The 20,537-nt window shown below is 39.0% G+C and overlaps 4 protein-coding genes across 5 annotated transcripts; 1 reads left to right on the top strand and 3 right to left on the bottom strand.

The window, feature by feature from the left end:
* Positions 1 to 107: 107 nt before the first annotated feature.
* Positions 108 to 2,874, bottom strand: tmem275a (transmembrane protein 275a). The gene is made up of 2 exons (XM_077615634.1): positions 2,641 to 2,874; positions 108 to 1,129 (listed from the first exon to the last, which is right to left on the bottom strand). Exon 2 carries the CDS (start codon positions 1,010 to 1,012, stop codon positions 392 to 394), a length of 621 nt encoding a protein of 206 aa, XP_077471760.1. The 5' UTR covers positions 1,013 to 1,129; positions 2,641 to 2,874; the 3' UTR covers positions 108 to 391.
* Positions 2,875 to 5,048: 2,174 nt separating this feature from the next.
* LOC144085687 (complement factor H-related protein 1-like) lies at positions 5,049 to 11,545 on the bottom strand. The gene is made up of 10 exons (XM_077615229.1): positions 11,405 to 11,545; positions 11,135 to 11,326; positions 10,219 to 10,401; positions 9,022 to 9,210; positions 8,179 to 8,244; positions 7,547 to 7,603; positions 6,787 to 6,948; positions 6,549 to 6,710; positions 6,312 to 6,337; positions 5,049 to 6,212 (listed from the first exon to the last, which is right to left on the bottom strand). The coding sequence occupies exons 1-10, from the start codon at positions 11,460 to 11,462 to the stop codon at positions 6,198 to 6,200; spliced, it is 1,110 nt and encodes a 369-aa protein (XP_077471355.1). The 5' UTR covers positions 11,463 to 11,545; the 3' UTR covers positions 5,049 to 6,197.
* Positions 10,879 to 17,296, top strand: LOC144085686 (beta-1,3-galactosyltransferase 2). Of its 2 annotated transcripts, none has more exons than XM_077615227.1 (2): positions 10,879 to 11,005; positions 15,982 to 17,296. In XM_077615227.1, the coding sequence occupies exon 2, from the start codon at positions 16,042 to 16,044 to the stop codon at positions 17,170 to 17,172; it is 1,131 nt and encodes a 376-aa protein (XP_077471353.1). In that variant the 5' UTR covers positions 10,879 to 11,005; positions 15,982 to 16,041; the 3' UTR covers positions 17,173 to 17,296. The 2 variants fall into 2 exon arrangements, with proteins under 2 accessions (XP_077471353.1, XP_077471354.1); XM_077615228.1 differs by lacking the exon at positions 10,879 to 11,005 and adding an exon at positions 12,105 to 12,355.
* Positions 13,118 to 20,387, bottom strand: cdc73 (cell division cycle 73, Paf1/RNA polymerase II complex component, homolog (S. cerevisiae)). Its single transcript, XM_077615226.1, has 17 exons — positions 20,219 to 20,387; positions 19,596 to 19,701; positions 19,407 to 19,476; positions 19,231 to 19,293; positions 18,908 to 18,960; positions 18,565 to 18,653; positions 18,275 to 18,488; positions 17,835 to 17,933; positions 17,586 to 17,664; positions 17,373 to 17,437; positions 15,241 to 15,298; positions 14,903 to 14,938; positions 14,668 to 14,755; positions 14,430 to 14,591; positions 14,176 to 14,276; positions 13,965 to 14,106; positions 13,118 to 13,871 (listed from the first exon to the last, which is right to left on the bottom strand). The coding sequence occupies exons 1-17, from the start codon at positions 20,347 to 20,349 to the stop codon at positions 13,835 to 13,837; spliced, it is 1,593 nt and encodes a 530-aa protein (XP_077471352.1). The 5' UTR covers positions 20,350 to 20,387; the 3' UTR covers positions 13,118 to 13,834.
* Between the last annotated feature and the right edge of the window lie 150 nt (positions 20,388 to 20,537).

The following is a 20,537-nucleotide window of genomic DNA, read 5'->3' as shown; positions in this document are numbered from 1 at the left end:
TTCTGCAGTGTTCAGTTGAAAATATTTTCAGTATTCATGATTTCAAATCTTCACAAGTATAAAGTCAACCTCACAGTTGTGGACTCTGTTTTTTGACATGACCGAAATACAATTAAGAACGCATCTGAAGCTCTTGTCTCTGCTTGAAACAGCGCATGAAATATAATTTTGGGGGGTTTGGTTAGGAACTGACACCCAACATTCTCATATAAAGCCACAAACAATAACAACAAAATTCCTGATTTCTCTTGCCTCTCACTAGATCGCTGAAATTTCAAAAGTAGGTCAAGATAATGCAAATGGTTACGTGTGTACCCTTTTTAGGTAAATAAAAAGACAGTCACAATCAGTTAGGTATTAACAAGAAGGAATTACACTGTCGGAACTCAGGTTAGGTGGCCATTTCTTCTCGTGGCAGATTGAGCCTCACCTCCCCTCCTGAGTCAGTTGATGCTGAAAAGAATACGCCAGCAGAACCCGGCGAACCGTTGGTCTCCATGGTGAAGAGTTTGCAGGTGCCAGGCAGAGACGCGTCAGGAGCCTCTTTTTCCGGACTCGATCCCCTTGAAGACGCGGAGGAGGACGTGGGACTCAGCTGCACAGCTGTCGTGTCCTGTAGCGTGTGCTCGCTGGTCTCTATCTCGAACGCCGCTCCCCCGGCCAGCCCGCCGTTCCCTACCAGGATCATGCCCCGACCACCCATTTTGGCACCACGCGAGCTGTGAGGCGGAGGCAGCCGGCTGCATACGCAACAAGCCCCGAAAAAGGAAAAGGCCACGAGGAGGAGGATGGGTCCGATAATGATGGATGGGTTGGCAGAAGGCACCAGGGTCCTGAAGGCGAAAATTCCCACCAAGGTGATGTTAAGACCGGCCAGCATAATACAGAGACCGCAGGCGCAGCACAAGGCTGGCGATGGTAAACCGTGAGGACGAGAAGCTCTCCGCTTTTTGTCCTTTGCTGGCTCTTTCTTTGACATGGCAGCGCTCGCGTTTCTGTCGGTGATGACCATGGCGGCACCTCTGGGCTTCCACTAGTTTTTTTACGCTAGTATCTTCACCATGGTCCTCTTTTATTAAAAAAAATGTGGGTTGAGTGAGTCCAGTTCACAACGAGGTAATACCTTTGCCTGTGAAAGACAAAATTGTATATGATGAAGGTAAAACATTGTGATATGTGAAGGGATGAAGCAGTTTACCATAAAACAGTCTTAACATTTAAAACGGTTAGTAATAGTCGTCGTTTTTGATATGGATAACATGGGCCAGGCCTACATTAGTGTAGGGGCAACTGCACCAGTGAAAAACAAATACGCCAACATCCAATGGCAATCTTGCTCACCAATGTGTTTAAGGAGCAGCCATACTGGAAGAGGCGACTGGTCGCTAGTCACACGTAGAGTACACAGAGAGACAAATGACCATTCACGCCACAATCCTACTGCCACCAGCATGAATTGAGTCCACTCCGAAGTCAGGCGAGTAAACCACTACATCATCAGGTGGCTCCAAACTAAATTAATGTTGTGAGTCTATTTTTTAATCATCAGCGATATTGAAACAGCTCCCATCATAATCTTATATTTTGTATTAATATATATATATAAGCAAAACAAATGAGTTTAAAATGAATAAAATGTCATATACACTCTGGTTATGACAATACAAAAGTTTTTTAAGTATTTAATGTATTTCTTGTCATCCAATTTATCTAAACTGGGCGGACCAGCTGTGGATATTCATATCAAAAATACTTTTTTTCTCGGTATATTGTGAGTTTCTGTGCCAATTTTGGTGGTTGCCAGCCTCAGTAATATGTTGATTTCTGAGGACAAGTGAATGGTTTTTGTAGGTACAAATGCTCTGTCTTTTAGGCCAAATAAGGACAAGTACCTGATAGTTTAATATATATATATATATATATATATATATATATATATATATATATATATATATATATATATATATATATATATATATATACATATATATATATATATATATATATATATATATATATATATATATATATATATATATATATATATATTTGGTGTACATGGAAATATATAGTGTCATAAACATTAAAAGTAAGGTAGTGTTCTGTAACTGAAACAACTGTAAACTGTAACACATGATATATTACTGTAAAATTTAATTCCAGCCTCTTCTCTCTTCTATTCTCTTTATTGTTGAGGGAGAATAGCTGTTCCACACTGAATTTTGATTTCTCTTTGAGGAATATTTTCATATACAGAATTGGTCAATTGGGGCTGGTGCCAACTGACATGCTGATTTACACAGTCTTTCATCATCTTTTTTATGAAAACGGCGACATTTGACATTTGAATGTATGAGTTAACTTGAAATACTCGAAATCCAAATCTGTTTTCAAGTATACACACTATTATATTCGATAAATCAAGAAGCACTGCTCGCCCTTCTCCACTTCATAATCGCATCATCCCTTTAGTGAATTATTCCATTAACCATTTCTAATTCATCACAAAAACCCTGCGCTGAAAAGAAAAGGCGGGGATGCACATTGTGGAAGGTTTAAAACCAGTCCCAATGCATCCGTATAATAATATTATTTTGCTGCAGAGGTGCATATAAACATTTTTAACATCCGCTTGCTTACCTTTTAATGCCCAACGACGCTTGCTGTCCATTCTTCAGCGATGCTTTCCCGATGATCTTCTGCAAAATGCTCCTTCTTGGTGTGATGGTTTAGACGTCAGACTGTGCAGATGTCGGTTTCAACCGCTGTTGTCTCAGCTGTGCCGTCTCGAGGGCGCATGTCATGACACGCGTTCGACCAGGAGGCGAGACCGACTTGTGATGCGCCACATTCGCCAACAAACGCCGACGTGGACCCCCCCAAAATGGGATGGGCTTTATATGTATGGCGAATGTGCGGCTCCCGAGCCGAATGCGGCTCCCGGCCAAAATGAATGCGGCTCTTTGCTTCATATTTTGGAAATATTGTGGCTCTTTGTCTCGTTTCATGTTTCTCTTATTTTTATTTTCTCTTAAGACACACTCAAATTCATTATTAAAAACAAATAATAAATTATATTTTTTTAAAAATAGCGGCCCGGCAGATTAGTAATTAGTGCAACGAATGCATGAAGGTTTTTTTTTAAATTGGCAATTTGGATTATTTTTTTGTAAAGGGAAGAAAGTGTTATGGTGAATAATGTGTTTTTTGTGTGTTTTTGTGCGTTTGTCTGTTTTGGAACGTCACCCGCGTGGTGTGGCTCTTGGATTCTAACTGTGATTTTTATTTTTGCTCTTTGTGTCTAACTTGTTCACCACCCATGATTTATATGAATTATTTGGATCATGTGCAGCGTGGTACTAGTTGTATGGAAATGTTAAAATCTTATAAACGTAACTTGTTTTTAAAGGAGAAACGTATATATAGAAAGAAAGAGTTAGAATTTCAAAAATTGTATTTTTTGGGGAGCGTATGTACAGTCTGTTGCGATTTTTCTTTCACTTCTAAATGCCACAAAGTGCCCTCCTTTTTGGAATTATGAAAATGAATACATTTAAGTTTGCTCAAATGATTTGAAACCCGAACAGCCATGTGCTATTCATCTTCCCAGCATGTCACAATTTTTTTTCCAGCCACCGCCATCCTCGTTTTGACGTCTGCCATGTTCAGACCAACCCACATCTATTGTCCTGAATATTAGTTGTAATATTTTTCCCCACAGGACGTGTAGTGCACAATGGGCATGACTCTTTCTGCTGCACTCTGGTGTCTGCTCACATTGTTGTGTGCATGTAAAACATGAAAGCAGGGTACGTACGCAGTACCTCACATCAGGTACTGACCCCTTTACGGTGTAATAACCATTATGCTTTCCTAATTGCGAGATGAGAACACAATGTGATGAGATGAGCTGCATAGAAATGGAACCAGTGGGCTTAATTTGTTTCAGTTAGTGTCATCAAATCGGGAGCCGCTGTTCAAAGAATGTTAATATCACATCAAGAGCTCCAGCTCAATTCAAAATTGGTTTTTGAAACTACATCAATAAAATACTCCGAGTTCATCAACAAATGCCTAAATTTGTCCATCTTCACCAGCAAGATCAGCTGGTACTACTTTGTATTGTACGTCAAAGTCTTTGTCAACTCTCAATACATATGTTTCAATAATGACGTGCGTTATATGTGTCACACTGGCAAACACATGGTCAGTGAATAATGTCTCAATCTGCTGTTCTCATGGTGACATCTAATGAGGGAATTATACCCATTTCTCTTCTTATTGGTTTGGGCAGGTGGCAAAAAAATGCTCTTTTTGTGGTCATGATGTTGTCATATAAAAGCAGTAATTTGTGAACTATCCACCTAAAAGTTTAGTAGATATGTACACACATTTGGGCTGTAAATTACAGTCTAAAAAATAAAATTGAGGTAAACAGAATGGAGTATTAGTCAGCATCTCTGCCCCAGATTGAAGGACCACCGGCCTGACTCAGGCTCTAATGCACATGTGTCAAAGTGGCGGCCCGGGGGCCAAATCTGGCCCGCCGCATCATTTTGTGTGGCCCGAGAAAGTAAATCATGAGTGCCGACTTTCTGTTTTAGGATCAAATTAAAATGAAGAGTATATATGTATATTAAATTTCCTTATTTTCCCCCTTTTAAATCAATAATTGTAATTTTTTAATCAATTTTTTTCTGTGTTTTTAGTTCAAAAATCATTTTGTAAGATCTAAAAATATATAATAAAAAAGCTAAAATAAACATTGTTTTAGAGCTATTAAAAACTGAATATTCAGGGATTTTAATACAGTTCTTTTAATTCATTTATTTAAAAAAATATCTAAATATTATATCTAAAATGGTCTGGCCCGCGTGAAATCAAGTTGACGTTAAAGCGGCCCGCGAACCAACACGAGTCTGACACCCTTGCAGTCTAATGTGAGGAGTTCATATGCTCTCCTCATACTTGATGTTTTCTCAGAGTACTCAGACTTTACCCCACATTTCATTTTTGGTTTACCTACAAACAGCATAGGGAAGAAAATATAAGGTAACCTTTAGATTTAATACCTGCTTCACCCCCTTGTGGTAACAGTAACCTTAAACAAACGTTCTCTATATTTTCAGATCAAACATGCCTCTTTACAACACTTTCGCTTTTCAGAAAGACTCCCGAGATGTCTCATGTAAGCAGCTTTTTTAAGGTCATGTCATAGCATCTAATTTGGGTTGTGATGAAGATTTTAGATATAAACTTGCGTAGTGCTGGAAATGATATAATTTGGTCAAATCTTAGAAAAATGGAGAAATTTCAATTTCCTTGCCTCTCTTCCAAGGAGCTGCCGAAATAACTAAAGTTCGTGTGTCGATAAATGCGGGATAAAGGAGCTCTCCATTTACCATTTTGTCGACATGGTCACCTTTTCTTAGGACCATTAAATTTGCATTGCAGATTGTGAAGTTAAAAATGTACTGTAGATAAAAATGCACATTTCAGATGTAGAATTTGATTTGAATTTATCATCTTTTTTTTTCTTCACTCAGAGTGCAATTGGTGTTTATCTGCCACAAAAGTGAAGCAAAAGCCAGTCTTAGAAACTGTGTTGCGTTCTTCCCAGTCAACCTGAAGGTGGAGATGATGACACCAGAACCACAGGGCTTTTGGTTCACTCACTGGCACTTCCCTCCAATTTAACACTTATTGATTCCTTCTTATGAGCAGTGCGAGCTGACACTAAACTCTGGCTGTGAAGCCTGCATCTGTTCAGAATGTCTTGAAACTAGTGAAGTAGTGAAAAGATTCTGCCAAGAACTCTGTGTTCATGTTCATTAGTCAGCTTGTGTGTCGGGTGCCGTCAAACCGCATGAAGTTCCAAAAAACACATATTTAAGGCGCCGCCATCTTGTCGAGCTGCTGCCAGCTTATTGAATCAGTCATTTTGTCCCACATTGAAATGTACACAAAAAGCCAAATTAAGCATTGAATGCTTTTCAGAATTGTGAGGCAATGCGCTAACCACTGCCCCACTGTGGTGTCCCAAAATTTGCTGTGACGAAGCATCCAATAATCTCAAAGAGCTCCTTCTCACAGAAATGTGGATGATTTTTTTTTAATGAAAAAAATATCGAGAAAGGATTTGTCTCTGTATACTGCTGTCTTCACATGGAGGCAGTTTTCTGATGGGCGATCTTCCGTTAGTAGCACCTTTGCTATTTCCAACATGGTAAGACAGAAAATACGTTAATAAAAGATGTGCGTCACTAATGAGTAATGATATCATGTATACAGGATATGAAAATAACACGTACCCAATAGTGATCCAGGGAATGACAACCTAGCCAAAAATAAAATTACAATTTTAGCAGTGCTGATAAAAAGGGATTTCTATATCAATATGTAATTAGTCATTTAGTCAGTAAGATAGACGTCAAATCAATTTGAACCAGGAGACCCGACAGTAATGATTAACTGCCATCCAGCCCAAGTCAAAAAGAATGGACACCTATTGTTGTCAATGGCGGTAAATGAGTGAAGCGTGTTCTTACATGGGGTAACTCGAGCTTTTCCTTTAGTGCATGTAACCAGGCTGGAGTAGAATGTCCACATACACTGAACTTTCTTACTCTCTCGTTCTTTTAGAATGATTGTCCCAGATTCTTGGAGGCTGTAGTGTTTGTACGCATCAAGGTCAATTTGACAGTAGTCTTCTGCAGAAAGAAGTAGAAATTGTAGTTATTTCAAGGAGAGGCATAACTCTGACAAAGCAGAAGTTAGTTTACTTACCCTTGCATGTAGGTAGTTGTGACCAAGAGCCGTTATTGTAGCAAACTACTGTTTCTGGACCGACCCTTTTATAAAAACCGTTGCATGCGTATCTCAAAGACATTGTTTTTTTTCGCACGACATCACCATTTGGAACTTTTGGGTACGGTCCACAGTTATCAACTGGATCAAGAAAAAACATTTAAAATAATAATAATGATCACATACATTCATTTTATGCATGTAATAGTTAACACACACGTGGGGGCAGATGTTCTTTTGCCAAAATTATATCCATAAATGCCTTTTTTTGGGTTGTGTCCTCATCGGGTTTATAGACGAGCTGATGCCTGCTCATGTTAAGTAAATTCACCTTCTAATGAAAAAATATAAAGATCAAATGTGTTGTTGTTATCTATGAATTTTATATCATTATCAAGCCGTGAGGGTGAACTGTGTTATAAAGGCTTATTTGGTCAAACCACCTTCACTGAACAAGGTGCCCACAAGTACGATTATATACCCATACTTATCATAAACATATAAGTAAAGTCAACTGTAATTCATTCCGAATTCAGATAAAAAGAGTTTTTTTAAAGATTTTACAGTGCCATGTTATTAATAACAATTTTATTTTAATTTAGGAAAGATCCACAGCATGTGTCCAGGGACTGCCAATAAAAAAATAGGCATTTGGCTATATTTGCCATATTTATGGTCATGTTTATTTCATTGTCCCTGCAATAAATAAATACATGAATGAATGAATACAATGATTTACCTTCTATGGTCAGGGGTGAGGTGGTGCTGTCCCTCTTGTCAGAAGTGCTTTCAGATCCTTGACAGGAGGAAAAACATCAGCTAATGCAGTTAATATCCCAATCAATCATACTATTCATCACATTGATTGTGGTATGATATATTTTTGGATCAGATATGTATGTCCTACAATGATGTTTTTTGTTCCTTGCAGAGATTAACCATTAATAAGGGATCAATTAAACACTAGGCCCGGAAGAAACAGATTTGTTTGACTGAATTAGAACTAAATTAGAAAAGCAGTAGGCCATAAAGAGTCATACCAAGAAGATGACAATCAACATAAATCACTATCGCTAAACTTGCTGGGTTTTAGTCTTCTTATTACGGTACACTCCATGTGAGATCATTTAGTGTCGTGGGGGAAATCATTTTTACTCAGTTGGTCCAAATATGATGTACTGTTTATAGTGGACAGCAGGCATTATCCAACCTTTACACTCAAATGTATAATATGACTAAGGATTGATCAAATTATATGCTACAGTATTTCCTTAAAACATCAGTTTTTCCAGGTACATAAGTGATTATTGTCATCATTGTGATAATTTGCTGGTTGCCATTGACGGCAATGGCAATGAGTAAATAACTTACCGGAATCAACAGGCTTTGCAATGACTCCCGTTGTGTCCCCATTTCCAGGACTATGTTTAGATATTGCTATAACACAATGACAAAATAAATATACATCCCCGCACACACTGCTGACAACAAAGTCTTCCAATGCCAGCTTTGTAATAAATCCGTTTTAACGGCTTGATGCAAAGTTGATACTTATACATGAACAAAACTAATAAAACTCCATATACATTTCCAAGTGATTTTTTAATGTGAATATGTCATCTTTTCTTTCCACAAAAAGCATGCAGTCTCATAACTATAATTATCCAGAGTTAATCAATCTCAATATACACGCTGTTATACTTTGACATACACATTTAACTTTTCACTGAGCTTGTAACAAAATTACTATAAATGTTCTCCATTGGAATGAATCGAATGATATTAACCTGAAGCAGCCCCCGAAAAGCAGTAAAATTTTTGTTACTTTTTTACTGAAGATAATTAGAACCGTACTGTCACTAGAAAAAGTTAAAGAGAACACACCTGCAACTCCCAACACACACACACACACACACACACACACACACACACACACACACACACACACACACACACACACACACACACACACACACACATTTAGAAACACAATATATGCAATAGTGTAAATAAATTAAGCCATTAAATAAGGAATGTTTGCTCTGGCTAGTATTTCATTTTATGTAATTTTTAGAGTATTGACCGTTAGCCCCCCCAAAAAGGCTCATTCGCTACATGTGTTAGTGTAAATACAAGAAAACATGTACAAAAAGTGTCTGATGGAAGGACAATGTTTACTTAATGTGTTATGTCTTCGACTATTTTCAAACTTACTGCAGCTTGGCACGTCTTTCCATGTTCCAGAGACACAAGAAATGGACTTTCTGGAATTTGCTCCCTCCATGCTGTAGCCATCCTCACATTCATAACGAATCTCAGAGTCTGCTGCAAATATGTGCTGATATTTGTGAAGGACGACAGCGTGTGGGATGTTAGGGGGCTTATCACAAGACGTTTCACTTCCTGTGAAAATGTAAGGGAAATTAAACATATATTGAAAGGGTCATCAACTCCATGGAGCTGTGTTAAAGGGAATTTCATACAATGATTAAGCAATATTGATCCATGTATCAGGGACATCTGATTCGAAGGCGCACTTCCAGCTTTTGAGTAAATTAAAGTCTTTAGTTGTGCCTTATAGTACAGAAACAGGACTCAACGTGTGAGACTTGTCAGTCTTCACTTGAGACTTGATTCACGAATTTAGGATGAAAACGAGAGACTTACTTGTGATTTACAAAACAAATGACTTCCACCAACCTTCCACAAAGGGCCGCAGTGGGTGCGGGTGTTCATTCCAACCCATCAAGAGGAAAACTTTTCACTAATCTGGTATCCTACAAGTGCAATCAGTGGATTGCAGTCAAGTGCTTCTTGTTTTCTGCAGAAAACTCATTGGTCAAAGTGCCTGTGCTGGATCGGTTGGAACAAAAACCTACACCCACAGCGACACTCCAGGACCGGTTTGGCCACCCCTGACCTACCATATTTTTTCGCATATAAGCCGCTCCCGCGTATAAGCCGCACCCTTAAAATTGCTTTAAAATCATCGAATTTTACAATTTCTTGCATATAAGCCGCACACTGATTCACAATTTTCACCTCCATATTCATGGTTTTAATAGGGAATACAAATGTGTTACTTTAAAGTGAATATCTTAAGACAAATCATCGCACATGGTATTTCTGAGATACTGTATGAATCAAAAGCACATTATTAGAGTCAATATCATAAGGAAGTTAGTAATTCACCCAGTAATTGTTGTTTTCTTACTGCAAAACAGAAAATAACCAACAAATAGTACTAAATGTTAATTTGCCAATATATACTGGTGAAAAACAGTATAGCAACGCTGAAAGTCTTGTGCGCATATAAGCCGTACGTACCCTTGATTCAGTCATCATTTTTTTTGTTACAAATATTGGTTATATGCGAGAAAATACGGTAGTTGGTAATTGTGATTGACTTACGCTCACAAACTGGCAAAGTAGACCAAGCTCCCTTTTTACATGTGGCTCTTACTCCCCAGCCTTTGTGTTTGTATCCTTCATCACACTTGATCTGAATGACCGATCCTTCCTTGTACCACAAGCCATCAGGACTTTCTCCATATTTGCCATGAGGAACATCTGGTGCGAAGCAGGTGTTTTTATCTGAGGAAAGAAAAACAAACAAAAATTCCCCTTTAAAATGCAAAGATGTGTACAAAGAAACAGGAAAAAAACAATAAAAGTGAGTATAAATGACCTTCAAGTGAAAAACGGGTCCTCCAAGTAGGAACTCATTTACTCGGAAGTGCTGGAGCCTATCCCAGAAAACTATGGGAACCAGGCATTCGAGCTGCTTTTTTGTGGTTTTAAAGTGAGGTGTGTTTGTTTATGTAGCTAGAAATGTGTTTTATGTTTAGACATTGGGGGAAAATGGAGGACATATTTGTATTTTCTTGTTTCAGGTAAAACTAATAAAATAATTTGAGGGTGTTTATTTGTGATTTAAACTTGACTTTTTAAAACATTCAACAATAAACCCTAAGAATTTCACTATTAAAACATATTTTTGTTGACACAGAGGAGCCGGTTTAGCCATAAAACATGCAGACGTCATAACTGTACCCGCCTGTGATCACAATACTACAAGTGACCGAGCGGGTTGTTGTGTTATATACAGTTGAAACACTTTGCAAAAGCACATAGAATTGGACCACTTGATGAAGAAGTTCAACTTATAAAGAAACGAAACCTGACCAACTGCATACTGGTAAGGAACTAATTCAAAAACATCAATTTCAATAGACTGTTTCATTCTTGTCTGGTTACATTTTCAATGCTGTTCCTAAAGTAACTAAATTTCTCATCATAATTTGACATATACATTATACTTACTCACCAATGCATTGTGGTATATGAGACCATAACCCATTAAGGCATACACTGGTGGCCCACCAACCCTCCACTGCTGGTTTCTGTCCAGCATTGCAAGCATATGCGAGGCTGCTTTCATGCAAATAGCTCCTCTGCTCAGGCACTAAAAAACCTCCATCCAGCTGGGGAGCATCACAAGGCTCCGCTGGCATTTGGCCTAGGAACAAATAATACAAAATAAAAAAAAGTCATTTCTATTTTTCAGTAAAACTGCGTTAGTATGAAGTAGACATACCAAGAAGTTGTCCAGGAAAGGACAAGAGAAAGACAAATCCAAGACACCTGCAAAACATTTTGTAATATTCTCTGACCAAACTGAACAAATGTTCTCAATCAGATCAGGACTGGTTAATAATTGTTCAGTTGAACCCATCTCCTAGTTAAAAAGCAAATACAGACCTCCACTATGTTGGATGTTTGCTTTGAAGAGCAAGGCTGGAAAGTTTGGAAAAGTGGATGAAGGACACTTTTACTCTAATTTGAAGTTCAACCATAGATTTCTGTCTCAAAAGTGAAACTAAAATGGTAGTTATTTTTTTTATTTAGTGGCAAAAGTGTTTCCCAACATATTTGTTTTCTGAAAAATACAGTATGTACTATTTATTCACTCATTTTCTGAACCACTTATCTTCACGAGGGTCGCAGGGGGTGCTGGAGCCTATGCTAGCTAACTACGGGCATCAGGCAGGAGACACCCTGAATTGGTGCCCAACCAATCGCAGGGCACAAGTGGACTCACTATTTGCAATTGCTTGTTAGTGTTGCATCGGTTTGGTGTGAGTAATGAAAAATGTTGAGTCATGTTAAGACATCGGCTCTACAGTTGTTTGGACGTATCAGCCCACATCCTGTTTCTGTTATCTTCTCTGTGCAGCATCATGTTTTCACATATAAATAGATGCACAAACTGTTCGTTCGGAGAGAGTCGTGGCGAATAGGCTGTGCGTTCGCAGCCGTTCGAGCTCTCCCCATCCTGTAGTTTGGTAATAAACGTATCTCCTTGAAATTGTTCTCCCTCTTTCTTAACCTGCTCCTGAAGTTGTTTTACAGATCTATCAGGGACAACCAATCGTACCTAGGGAAAATTTTGAGTGTTCAATTATCCTATTATTCATGTTTTGGGGAAGTGGGAGGAAACCTGGAGAAAACCCACGCAAGCCCGGGGAGAACATGCAAACTCCACACAGTGAGTACTGACCTGGGATCGAATCCTCGACTTCAGAACTGTGAGGCCGAAGCACTCATCACTTGGCCGACTCAGTATGTCCTAATATTGGGAAATGAACTCGTTCTCTGCCATTGATGGCGATTGGCGTCTGTTTGAACTGTTCAGGTCAGATAGGAGGCTAAAAAAATGTGGCATCCTGAGAATACTGTGTAATTTATGAAAGAGAAACCATAGATTCGAGGGCATGGCATTTTTAGAAAAGGTTGATTTAGTTGAAATGTAATTAAGTGCTAGAACGTGTGGGAAGGATAACAATATTATGGTACAATTCATAAATTAATTTCAACCTAAAGCTAAAATGAAAATTCAAATGAAGTGAAAAAAATTACCCATTATGATAAAGTTCATTACTTGTTTAATGTTTTGAGATTATTTTCTGTTAAATTCAAACATGTGCGACATCTGGTATCCTTTTTAGGTAAAAAACAAACAAACAAAAAAGTGTTGTCAATGCCTTATTTGCTACCTTTCATCATTGTTGATTGAAAAAAACAAATAAATTAGTCTGTTTGGGAAACTCCACAATGTTGCAATGATTGCTCACTAAAACCATAGACAAAAACAGTTGCAACGTTTTGTTCTTCTTTCAACGCCTCGTTTGATTTTGTGATTTTATATTTGTTTTCATGCACACAAACAATTTGACATTGAAGAATGTTCACAAAAAATCATGATAAAAACTACATGTACTACATTGGCTAAACAAACAAGAGCGCACAGTTGAGGTTCTTATAGGCGTTTATTTGTCTATTTAAGTCATTATTTAAGAAACCGTTTCCATATTTCCCGCTCCCCTGAAATCGACAAAGCAAACTGAAGCTTGGGACCGGGTCACCATATGGCCGAGTATCTCAAAAAGGATCCGGCAAAAACAAACAAACAAAAGAAAAACAGGAAAGGAGCTGAAAGGATATTTTCTAAAGTATTAAAAGTGTTTCTTCTTTGCCTCAAAGGCTTTCAGCGTGTGTATATACATCAGACCGCAACACAAACTTCCCAACGCAGAGGAAAACGTGACTTTACTGAAAGGATAAGTTACAAAATTCTCTTTCACCGAGTGCAAACATGAAGCTTACATGTCTATTTTAGGATATCCAAACAATTTAACCACTCGCAGCCCCCCTAGATCAAATTGATTGAACGTCTATCCGCGTCAACAGCAGTGAACAAGATTGATTCCATAATATGTTATGTTTAAAATAGAAAATACGGATTATGAGCATCTTTTCTCAATACAGATCATTAAAAAAAATTTGAAGAGCAACATTTGCATTTTAAGTGCTCAGGGAATCCATTGGGTACTCCATCATGCTTCTCCTTGTAGCATCACGGTGAAATATGGCACTGCTGCTCAGCACTGGTGGAACCGGGCCGAGCAATGAGACAGTGCCGAAAGGTTGATCGGGATTTTCGGAGTTTGGCCGTTGCGATCCGAGTTTAAAACCTGAGGTGAGATTTGTGTTTCACCAAGTATCTGGAGGACAGAGAAACACTTGAGGTCAATGATGACGCATGCTCAAAACTCAAAACGTTGTGAGGAAGAAAAGTCTCAAAAGTTGTTAATCACCTGTCTAGTGTTTCCCAAAAACGTAGAAAGATGGGTCGGTCCAGGTGGCGCCGGTGGCGGCTCAGCTCCAGGACCGTCACGTCCCATTTCTGCACGTTAGGGTCCGTCTTGGCCTCGTCATACTTTAGGTGAAAGGCTCGAACTGAAAGAGAGGTGATCACGTAGATTTTGAGAGCGTCCTGCATCTACTCACAGCTCTCAAGAAACTTACTTTTGGCGAAAATGTCAACGGGAGAACCATCGGGAAGCAGCCAGGGCCAGCCCTTAAATTGCCAGGCGGGACCCTGCACAAACACAGCTACCACTCGGTCCCTGCAAAATAACGAGATATCAACAGCCAAGCTAGAACTGTTGCTTTCGAAGTTCCCTTTAATGGCGACGGACATCCAATGCATTTGAATTGGGAGGGTTGTAGTCGAAAACACTTAGTCTGTTGCTGTACTAATTCATTGAACATAATCTTACCAGTCCTGCGGCGCGAGTTTGAGTGGCTGGTCGATGACTCTGTAGGGGACGGTGACAGAGAGCGTGTTGCCGGCGGGTTGGATCTGGTCTTTGCGCCTCTGGAGAAGAACCTCATTATCACGCTGGATGCCTTGCTTCTTCTTCTCGTCAGATGTGAGAAATCTGGGGAGAGGTGGTTTGGCTCAAATGAGAGCCTGGATCTCGCTGAAAGTCTCCCATGTGTGACTGTGAAACATACTTGAGATCTTGCAAGAGATCCTTGGCGTTCAGCATTGTGATGAGTGAAGTGGTCGCGGCCGGGATGATGATGATGGGAGTTCGGGACCCTGTGGGCAGAGGGGAGCTTGTTAGGAGAAAAAATATCACATTCATACATCATTTTTGTTGTTGATGTATTGACTTTGCATTGTGTTGAATTTAAGATCATATAAACCTATTGAAGATATATTTGTTAATTATTATTTTTTTAATACCTTTTTTCTGATTTGGTGGCGGTCTGGCTTGTGAAACTAGAAGAGACAAAAATACACTTTAATTTCAAAATATACATTTAATACGTTCACTACTATTGACAGCGAGAGTTCCAATCCATGGAATTCAATGGAAGTGTAATAAGTAAAAATGAAAATAGTAATTGTGAAGTTTCCACAGTTTCCCAGAAGACTTTTTTCCAAGTTCCGTGCCCATTGGATCCCAATCACTTGAAACCTTGTCTTCCGTATTTATTCCACGGAATATGACAATGAAACATTGAAACTAAAACAAACAACATCCCAAGCGGGATGCTGTTTCTTTGCATTTCTCAACTAACCTGGACGAGGTACAGGTTGTTGTGCAGGAGTCTGGGCCTTCCGAGCAGACGCACCTTCCTTCAAGACAAACACATTCAATAAGTCACTTGTAGTTTCTCAACTGGAATATAAATGGGTGTTTTCTACCTTACTTTCCCTGAATGCAGATACAGTAAGAATTGAAAAGTATCTAATGCAAATCATATTTTGTGATAAGAATAACACTGAACTACTCCACTGCTGAGAACAATTTGGATTATCTTAGGTTAAAATTTAGAACACAATACTACTGGTGTGGAATGGAATCATAAAATTTTAAATCATAAAAAAACCTTGCACATTAACTTGGGAGTTTAATAACAATGACCCATGACTTAACTTGGACTTGAGCCCCTTGAAGAGACATTCAAATGACAACCTGCCATTTAGGCAGTAAATCACATTCTGCCAATTGCAGTTAGAGTCCCACCACAGTATACGTATAAGACTGATTGGCTGCTTTGTTTTCTATCCTTTTCTCCGCAAACTGTGGATTGAGGCAAAAGGTTGTGCCCAGTTGTAACTTACCTGAGTATAGAATTTTACAAGAATGCATTGTGCCTTAAAATGAAATGTTACCACAGATACCAGAATCAACAAAGTTTTCACAACACCATTACATAAAGCTGGTGTGTTTGCAATTGGGTCTGGGAACCTCCGCACGTTGTGTTGCTATCAACGAATTGGAATACAGTGTTTTAATATGTTCTCTTTTCTCCTAGGTTACTACTGACTACTCCGATACCATCTGGATGACTTTCAAAAGTGATTAAGCCAGAACCATGCGGCTGAAAAGACGCCACTGCTTTGTACAGGCAAGCAAAGTCGTTTTTTTGCTCTCACTGGTGGCTCTGCTGATTGTTCTGATCAAACACATCGCTCCAAATATCGGAGTGGTGGTAGAAAAAGGACATCAAAAAGACAAATCAAAGCTGAACACAAGCATTTCCCTCTGGAAGGACTTCAGAGGCAAAGAAAATATCAGCTCCCACGGAGAGGAAAGCATCATTTCTATTAAGAGCGTCAAGACTTTCGAGCATTTAAAACCAACTAACAGCAACCTGATAAAGTCGGGAGACTTTAACAGTTACAGCCTTTTCCCTTACCTTATCAACGAACCCGACAAATGCAAAGGGAGTCGAGCAGCACCATTTTTGGTGTTTCTAATTACCACAGAGGCTTTGCAGGTGGAAGCAAGAGAAGCGATGCGACAGACCTGGGCGAATGAGAGCGTGGTCCCAGCGGTGGCAATCGTCCGGCTCTTTCTGCTTGGAAAATATGAGGGGCAGCTGACAAGTAACCACCAAAAGATCCTCTCGGAAGAAAGCCAAAGATATCACGATATCATCCAGCAGGACTTCTTGGATTCTTACTACAACCTAACGCTGAAGACCTTGATGGGACTGCACTGGGTGGCACGCTACTGCTCGGAGGCCAGCTATGTCATGAAGACAGACAGTGACATGTTTGTCAACACAGACAGGCTCATCCACCGGCTGCTAAAACCAGAGCTGAAGCCCAAGAGGAACTACTTCACAGGACTTGTCATAAGAAATGAGTCACCCATTCAGGACAAAAATAACAAGGCGTATGTTCCCAAAGAGGAGTACTCCAAAGCAAAGTTTCCCCCCTTCTGCTCAGGTACCGGATACGTGCTTTCTGGAGATTTGGCCCCCAGAATTTACACCGCCTCTTTGAGTCTGCGCCAAGTCCACCTGGAGGACGTGAATGTGGGATTGTGCTTGGCCAAGCTTGGGTTGGAGCCCACCAATCCACCGTATGGTTTGTTTTACCACTGGCGGATACCCTACAGAGTATGCAAGTACAAACAACTGATAACATCCCATGGCTTTGAGCCCAAAGAAATCATCAAATACTGGAGGATGCAGCAATCTGACGAGACAAGATGTTAATTAGACAAAATCTTACAAAAAAAAAAAAAACCCGAAATAAATCCAGTTTAGAAAAGATGTCAGTATTCCGAGCAATCAATAAGAATTTGAATGTAAATTTGAAATAAAGAATGTCCACATTCAATCTCTCGGAAAATATGTCTTTTGTTTTAGATTGTCACGCTTCCCTCTTAGCTAGATTGAAAGATCTTTGTTCTTACCGTCACTGACTTAAGAGTCATTCCGTGGTAGGTACCCATGGTATCGATCTTGAAACCTTCCGTTTCTGAAACAAACAACAACAACATTGCTGGGTTCATTCATGAAAATTTCAGAAACAAAACTGCGACGAAGATATAGTTGCTCCGTGTGCACGTGCACGGGCTCAATTGAAACAAGTTCACAATTCCAGTGAGTGAAATGAGCACACTCACCCTCTTTTCCTTTGAATCTCTCCTGATCGTATCTGTTATAGGCTGCGGGGACAGGCTGCTTGTTCCTTAGCGAAGGGTCCTGGTAAATATCATAGAGGTTATTAGTTTTCAAACCATAATATTAAAAGGAAACATTCTTGGATTTGAACAGCCTAATTTTGAACATTTGTTTGCATGGAAACCGTCAAGATTTTGGTGACTGCCGTGAGGATGATTATATTTATTAATTAATTTTTTAATGTCCTTTACCACTTGAGTTGTGTTCTGTGCTGGTCTCTGCTCAGGTGCTCGCCCTTCTTCTCTGGCTTTCACCGATTGAAGAATGGCAAAGATGTTCTTGGAGAAGTTCTACAAGAGGAACAAAAGATGCTTATTATTTGGTCACAGGAACTTCCCACATAACGAATTTGCCATTCATACATTCACATGTATTTCAAGATTTTAAGTGGTGATTTGTCGCCATCTTGTGGCACTACACTACACTACCATTGCAAATTATAATTGGGTAACTCCAACAATGATGCGTAACAAGTCCATTCGTCTTCAAGCGACAATAAATACCAGTGATTAAAGTTTATGATTTTGTCTTGTTGAAAGCCTTGCGGAACACAATTTTGATGGCAGAACAAGATTTCTGGAAGAATAAGATGAAATTGATGGGATGCAATTACTTTTGGATTGATTTGTACCTTTCCTGTGCTCTGAAGAATGGTTGTCCTTGTCCTCCAGACCCTTTCTCTGCTGACAATGTCTCGAGTGACATCTACCTCAGCGTCCACAAAGCTTCTCTGTTTCACGGTTATGTCATCGTCCAAATCAGGTTTGATGGTAGACCGCTTCTTGGCCATGATCTTGGCTTTAATGGCTGCAATTTTCTCCACTGACATGGCCTCAGACAGTGATCTGATGAAGTGGGGAAACATAGGTTTGGGGTCCTATAGTTGTTGAGACCAAAAGAAGTACATTTTGTACACAGTACCTGATTTGGTCAGTCTGTACAATACCCTCTTTGTGGCCCTCCAAACGAGCAGCCAAACGCTCCTTATCCAGGCGCACCCGTTCCTCATCCTAAATGCAAAATTTAAAAGGAAATTAAAAACTGTTGTGTCCAAGGGGTGTGAGTACAACTACAAAAATAATCATTATGACTTCTGTTACATTTTGAATAAAGGATCAAGAAAAATTAATGCAATGAAACCAAGTTTAAGTCAAATTTAACAAATTGAACAAAGCATTATAAATTTAACACTCCCTGATTGCATACATTGCATCATGAATGTCATCCTAAATTAAAAAGTTTTGGATGTGTCAAATATGCTCACCTCAATCCTGGGTTTTTTGGCTTCTGAAGAAACCTCATCAGCAGCTCTTTTCACTAAAAACATGCAAAACCGTGTCAATTTGAGAATTAAATGGCACATTGTAAATTGTGCAATTTTTTTCCTTCTAAATTTTGAATTCAAATACATTAAATAGGATTTTTCAAGAATTTTTAATCATGCACTAAACACTTTAGTAAAAAATGCATTTTGGTACAAATATTGGGATGCGATTAAAACATGATCATTCAAGAATAATGTATTCCTAAGCCTGTAATTATTATTATTATACAAAAACGGGCACTGGCGTATAGAGCAAAATATACCTTGAGTTGGTCTTTGCAGGCCGATTTCTATGGGTGCACTTCTGTCAATACTAGTCGACGTTGCTGTGAACACACACACAAACCCAAAAAAGGAAAAGCTTAGAATTTATTTAACAATGAGTAAATAAACAATCTGTTTGACTAACTTAACATGTGATGTCCCTTATGCTACTTACAGCTCTCGCCATTAAGGTAAGAAAGCAAGCCTTTTCTATCAGGCCTTCGAACAACAGGGATGTTCTCTGTCTATCAAACAGAAGGAAAGAAAAAATACACTTAAAATCATGATTTGAGATTAATCAGGGAAAAACACACACCATTAACGTTGACAAAAGACCAAATTTTAAGGTTTTTCCAATACTTACTGCAGCTCTTCGCACGTAGGACGGATGTGGTAGATGTACATTGTTGAGCAAAAACAAAATAGAGTCCAAGGTGTAGTATTCTTTGGGCTGGCCTTCTTTACCAGTTCTGGGGGGATTAAAAATAACAATATAATTAATATAAATATTTACGCAAAACACTGATGGCCCACTTTTACAAACAAGGGTTGCATTATCAATTTATTTTTGGACAGGTCGGCCTCCGTACGTAAATAGCTTGCAGTTACGTTTACGGAGAACTAACAAATATGAACATCTACAGCCGCAGTTACAAAAACATTTCCACCAAACTGGAAAAAATAAGATAAATAAGTAAATCTGCCAGAAATCTACTTGACAACATGTTGTCGTAACAAGTTTTGTGTTGCTTAGATGACACTCCACATCAATAATGCACTGTAATAAAGCAAAATTGCCATTAATTGTGCTTAACGGATCGCGGACAAAATAATATGAAAATCATCTAAATGTGTATGAAATATAGGAGTTGAAGAGTTCGGTTAGCATGCAGTAGCTACTCAGCCGATATCGTATACTCGGAGCACAAGCGATAAGCTGCAGGCCCGCAAAAATGCAATCAAAAATAAAACTTGAAGCTGACATACCCCCAAATTATATAGTTGGTCTTAACATTCTTCGGCCAGGAGAACTCTCCAAATATAACTTCATCTCCCTTTGCGACGATTTCCTTTTTTTGGATATTATACTGACGAAGAACACTTAACACATCCGCCATCTTCACTTGCCTGATGCAGAAGTGTGTTTGCAAAGCCCCCAGTTATCAACACGAGGTGTCCTCGCAGGATGCCTGAACAAAATAATCAAAACAAAACGAAAAAATAAAAACTTGCAGACCTATCGTCGTAATACTCGCGATGGATTTGTAGAAAATGATAGAATATAAATTTACTTTTTACAATCTGT

This window comes from Stigmatopora argus, chromosome 12, assembly GCF_051989625.1.
Source record: "Stigmatopora argus isolate UIUO_Sarg chromosome 12, RoL_Sarg_1.0, whole genome shotgun sequence".
Classification (NCBI taxonomy): Eukaryota; Metazoa; Chordata; class Actinopteri; order Syngnathiformes; family Syngnathidae; genus Stigmatopora; species Stigmatopora argus.
This window is presented reverse-complemented; position numbering and strand designations above follow the sequence as displayed.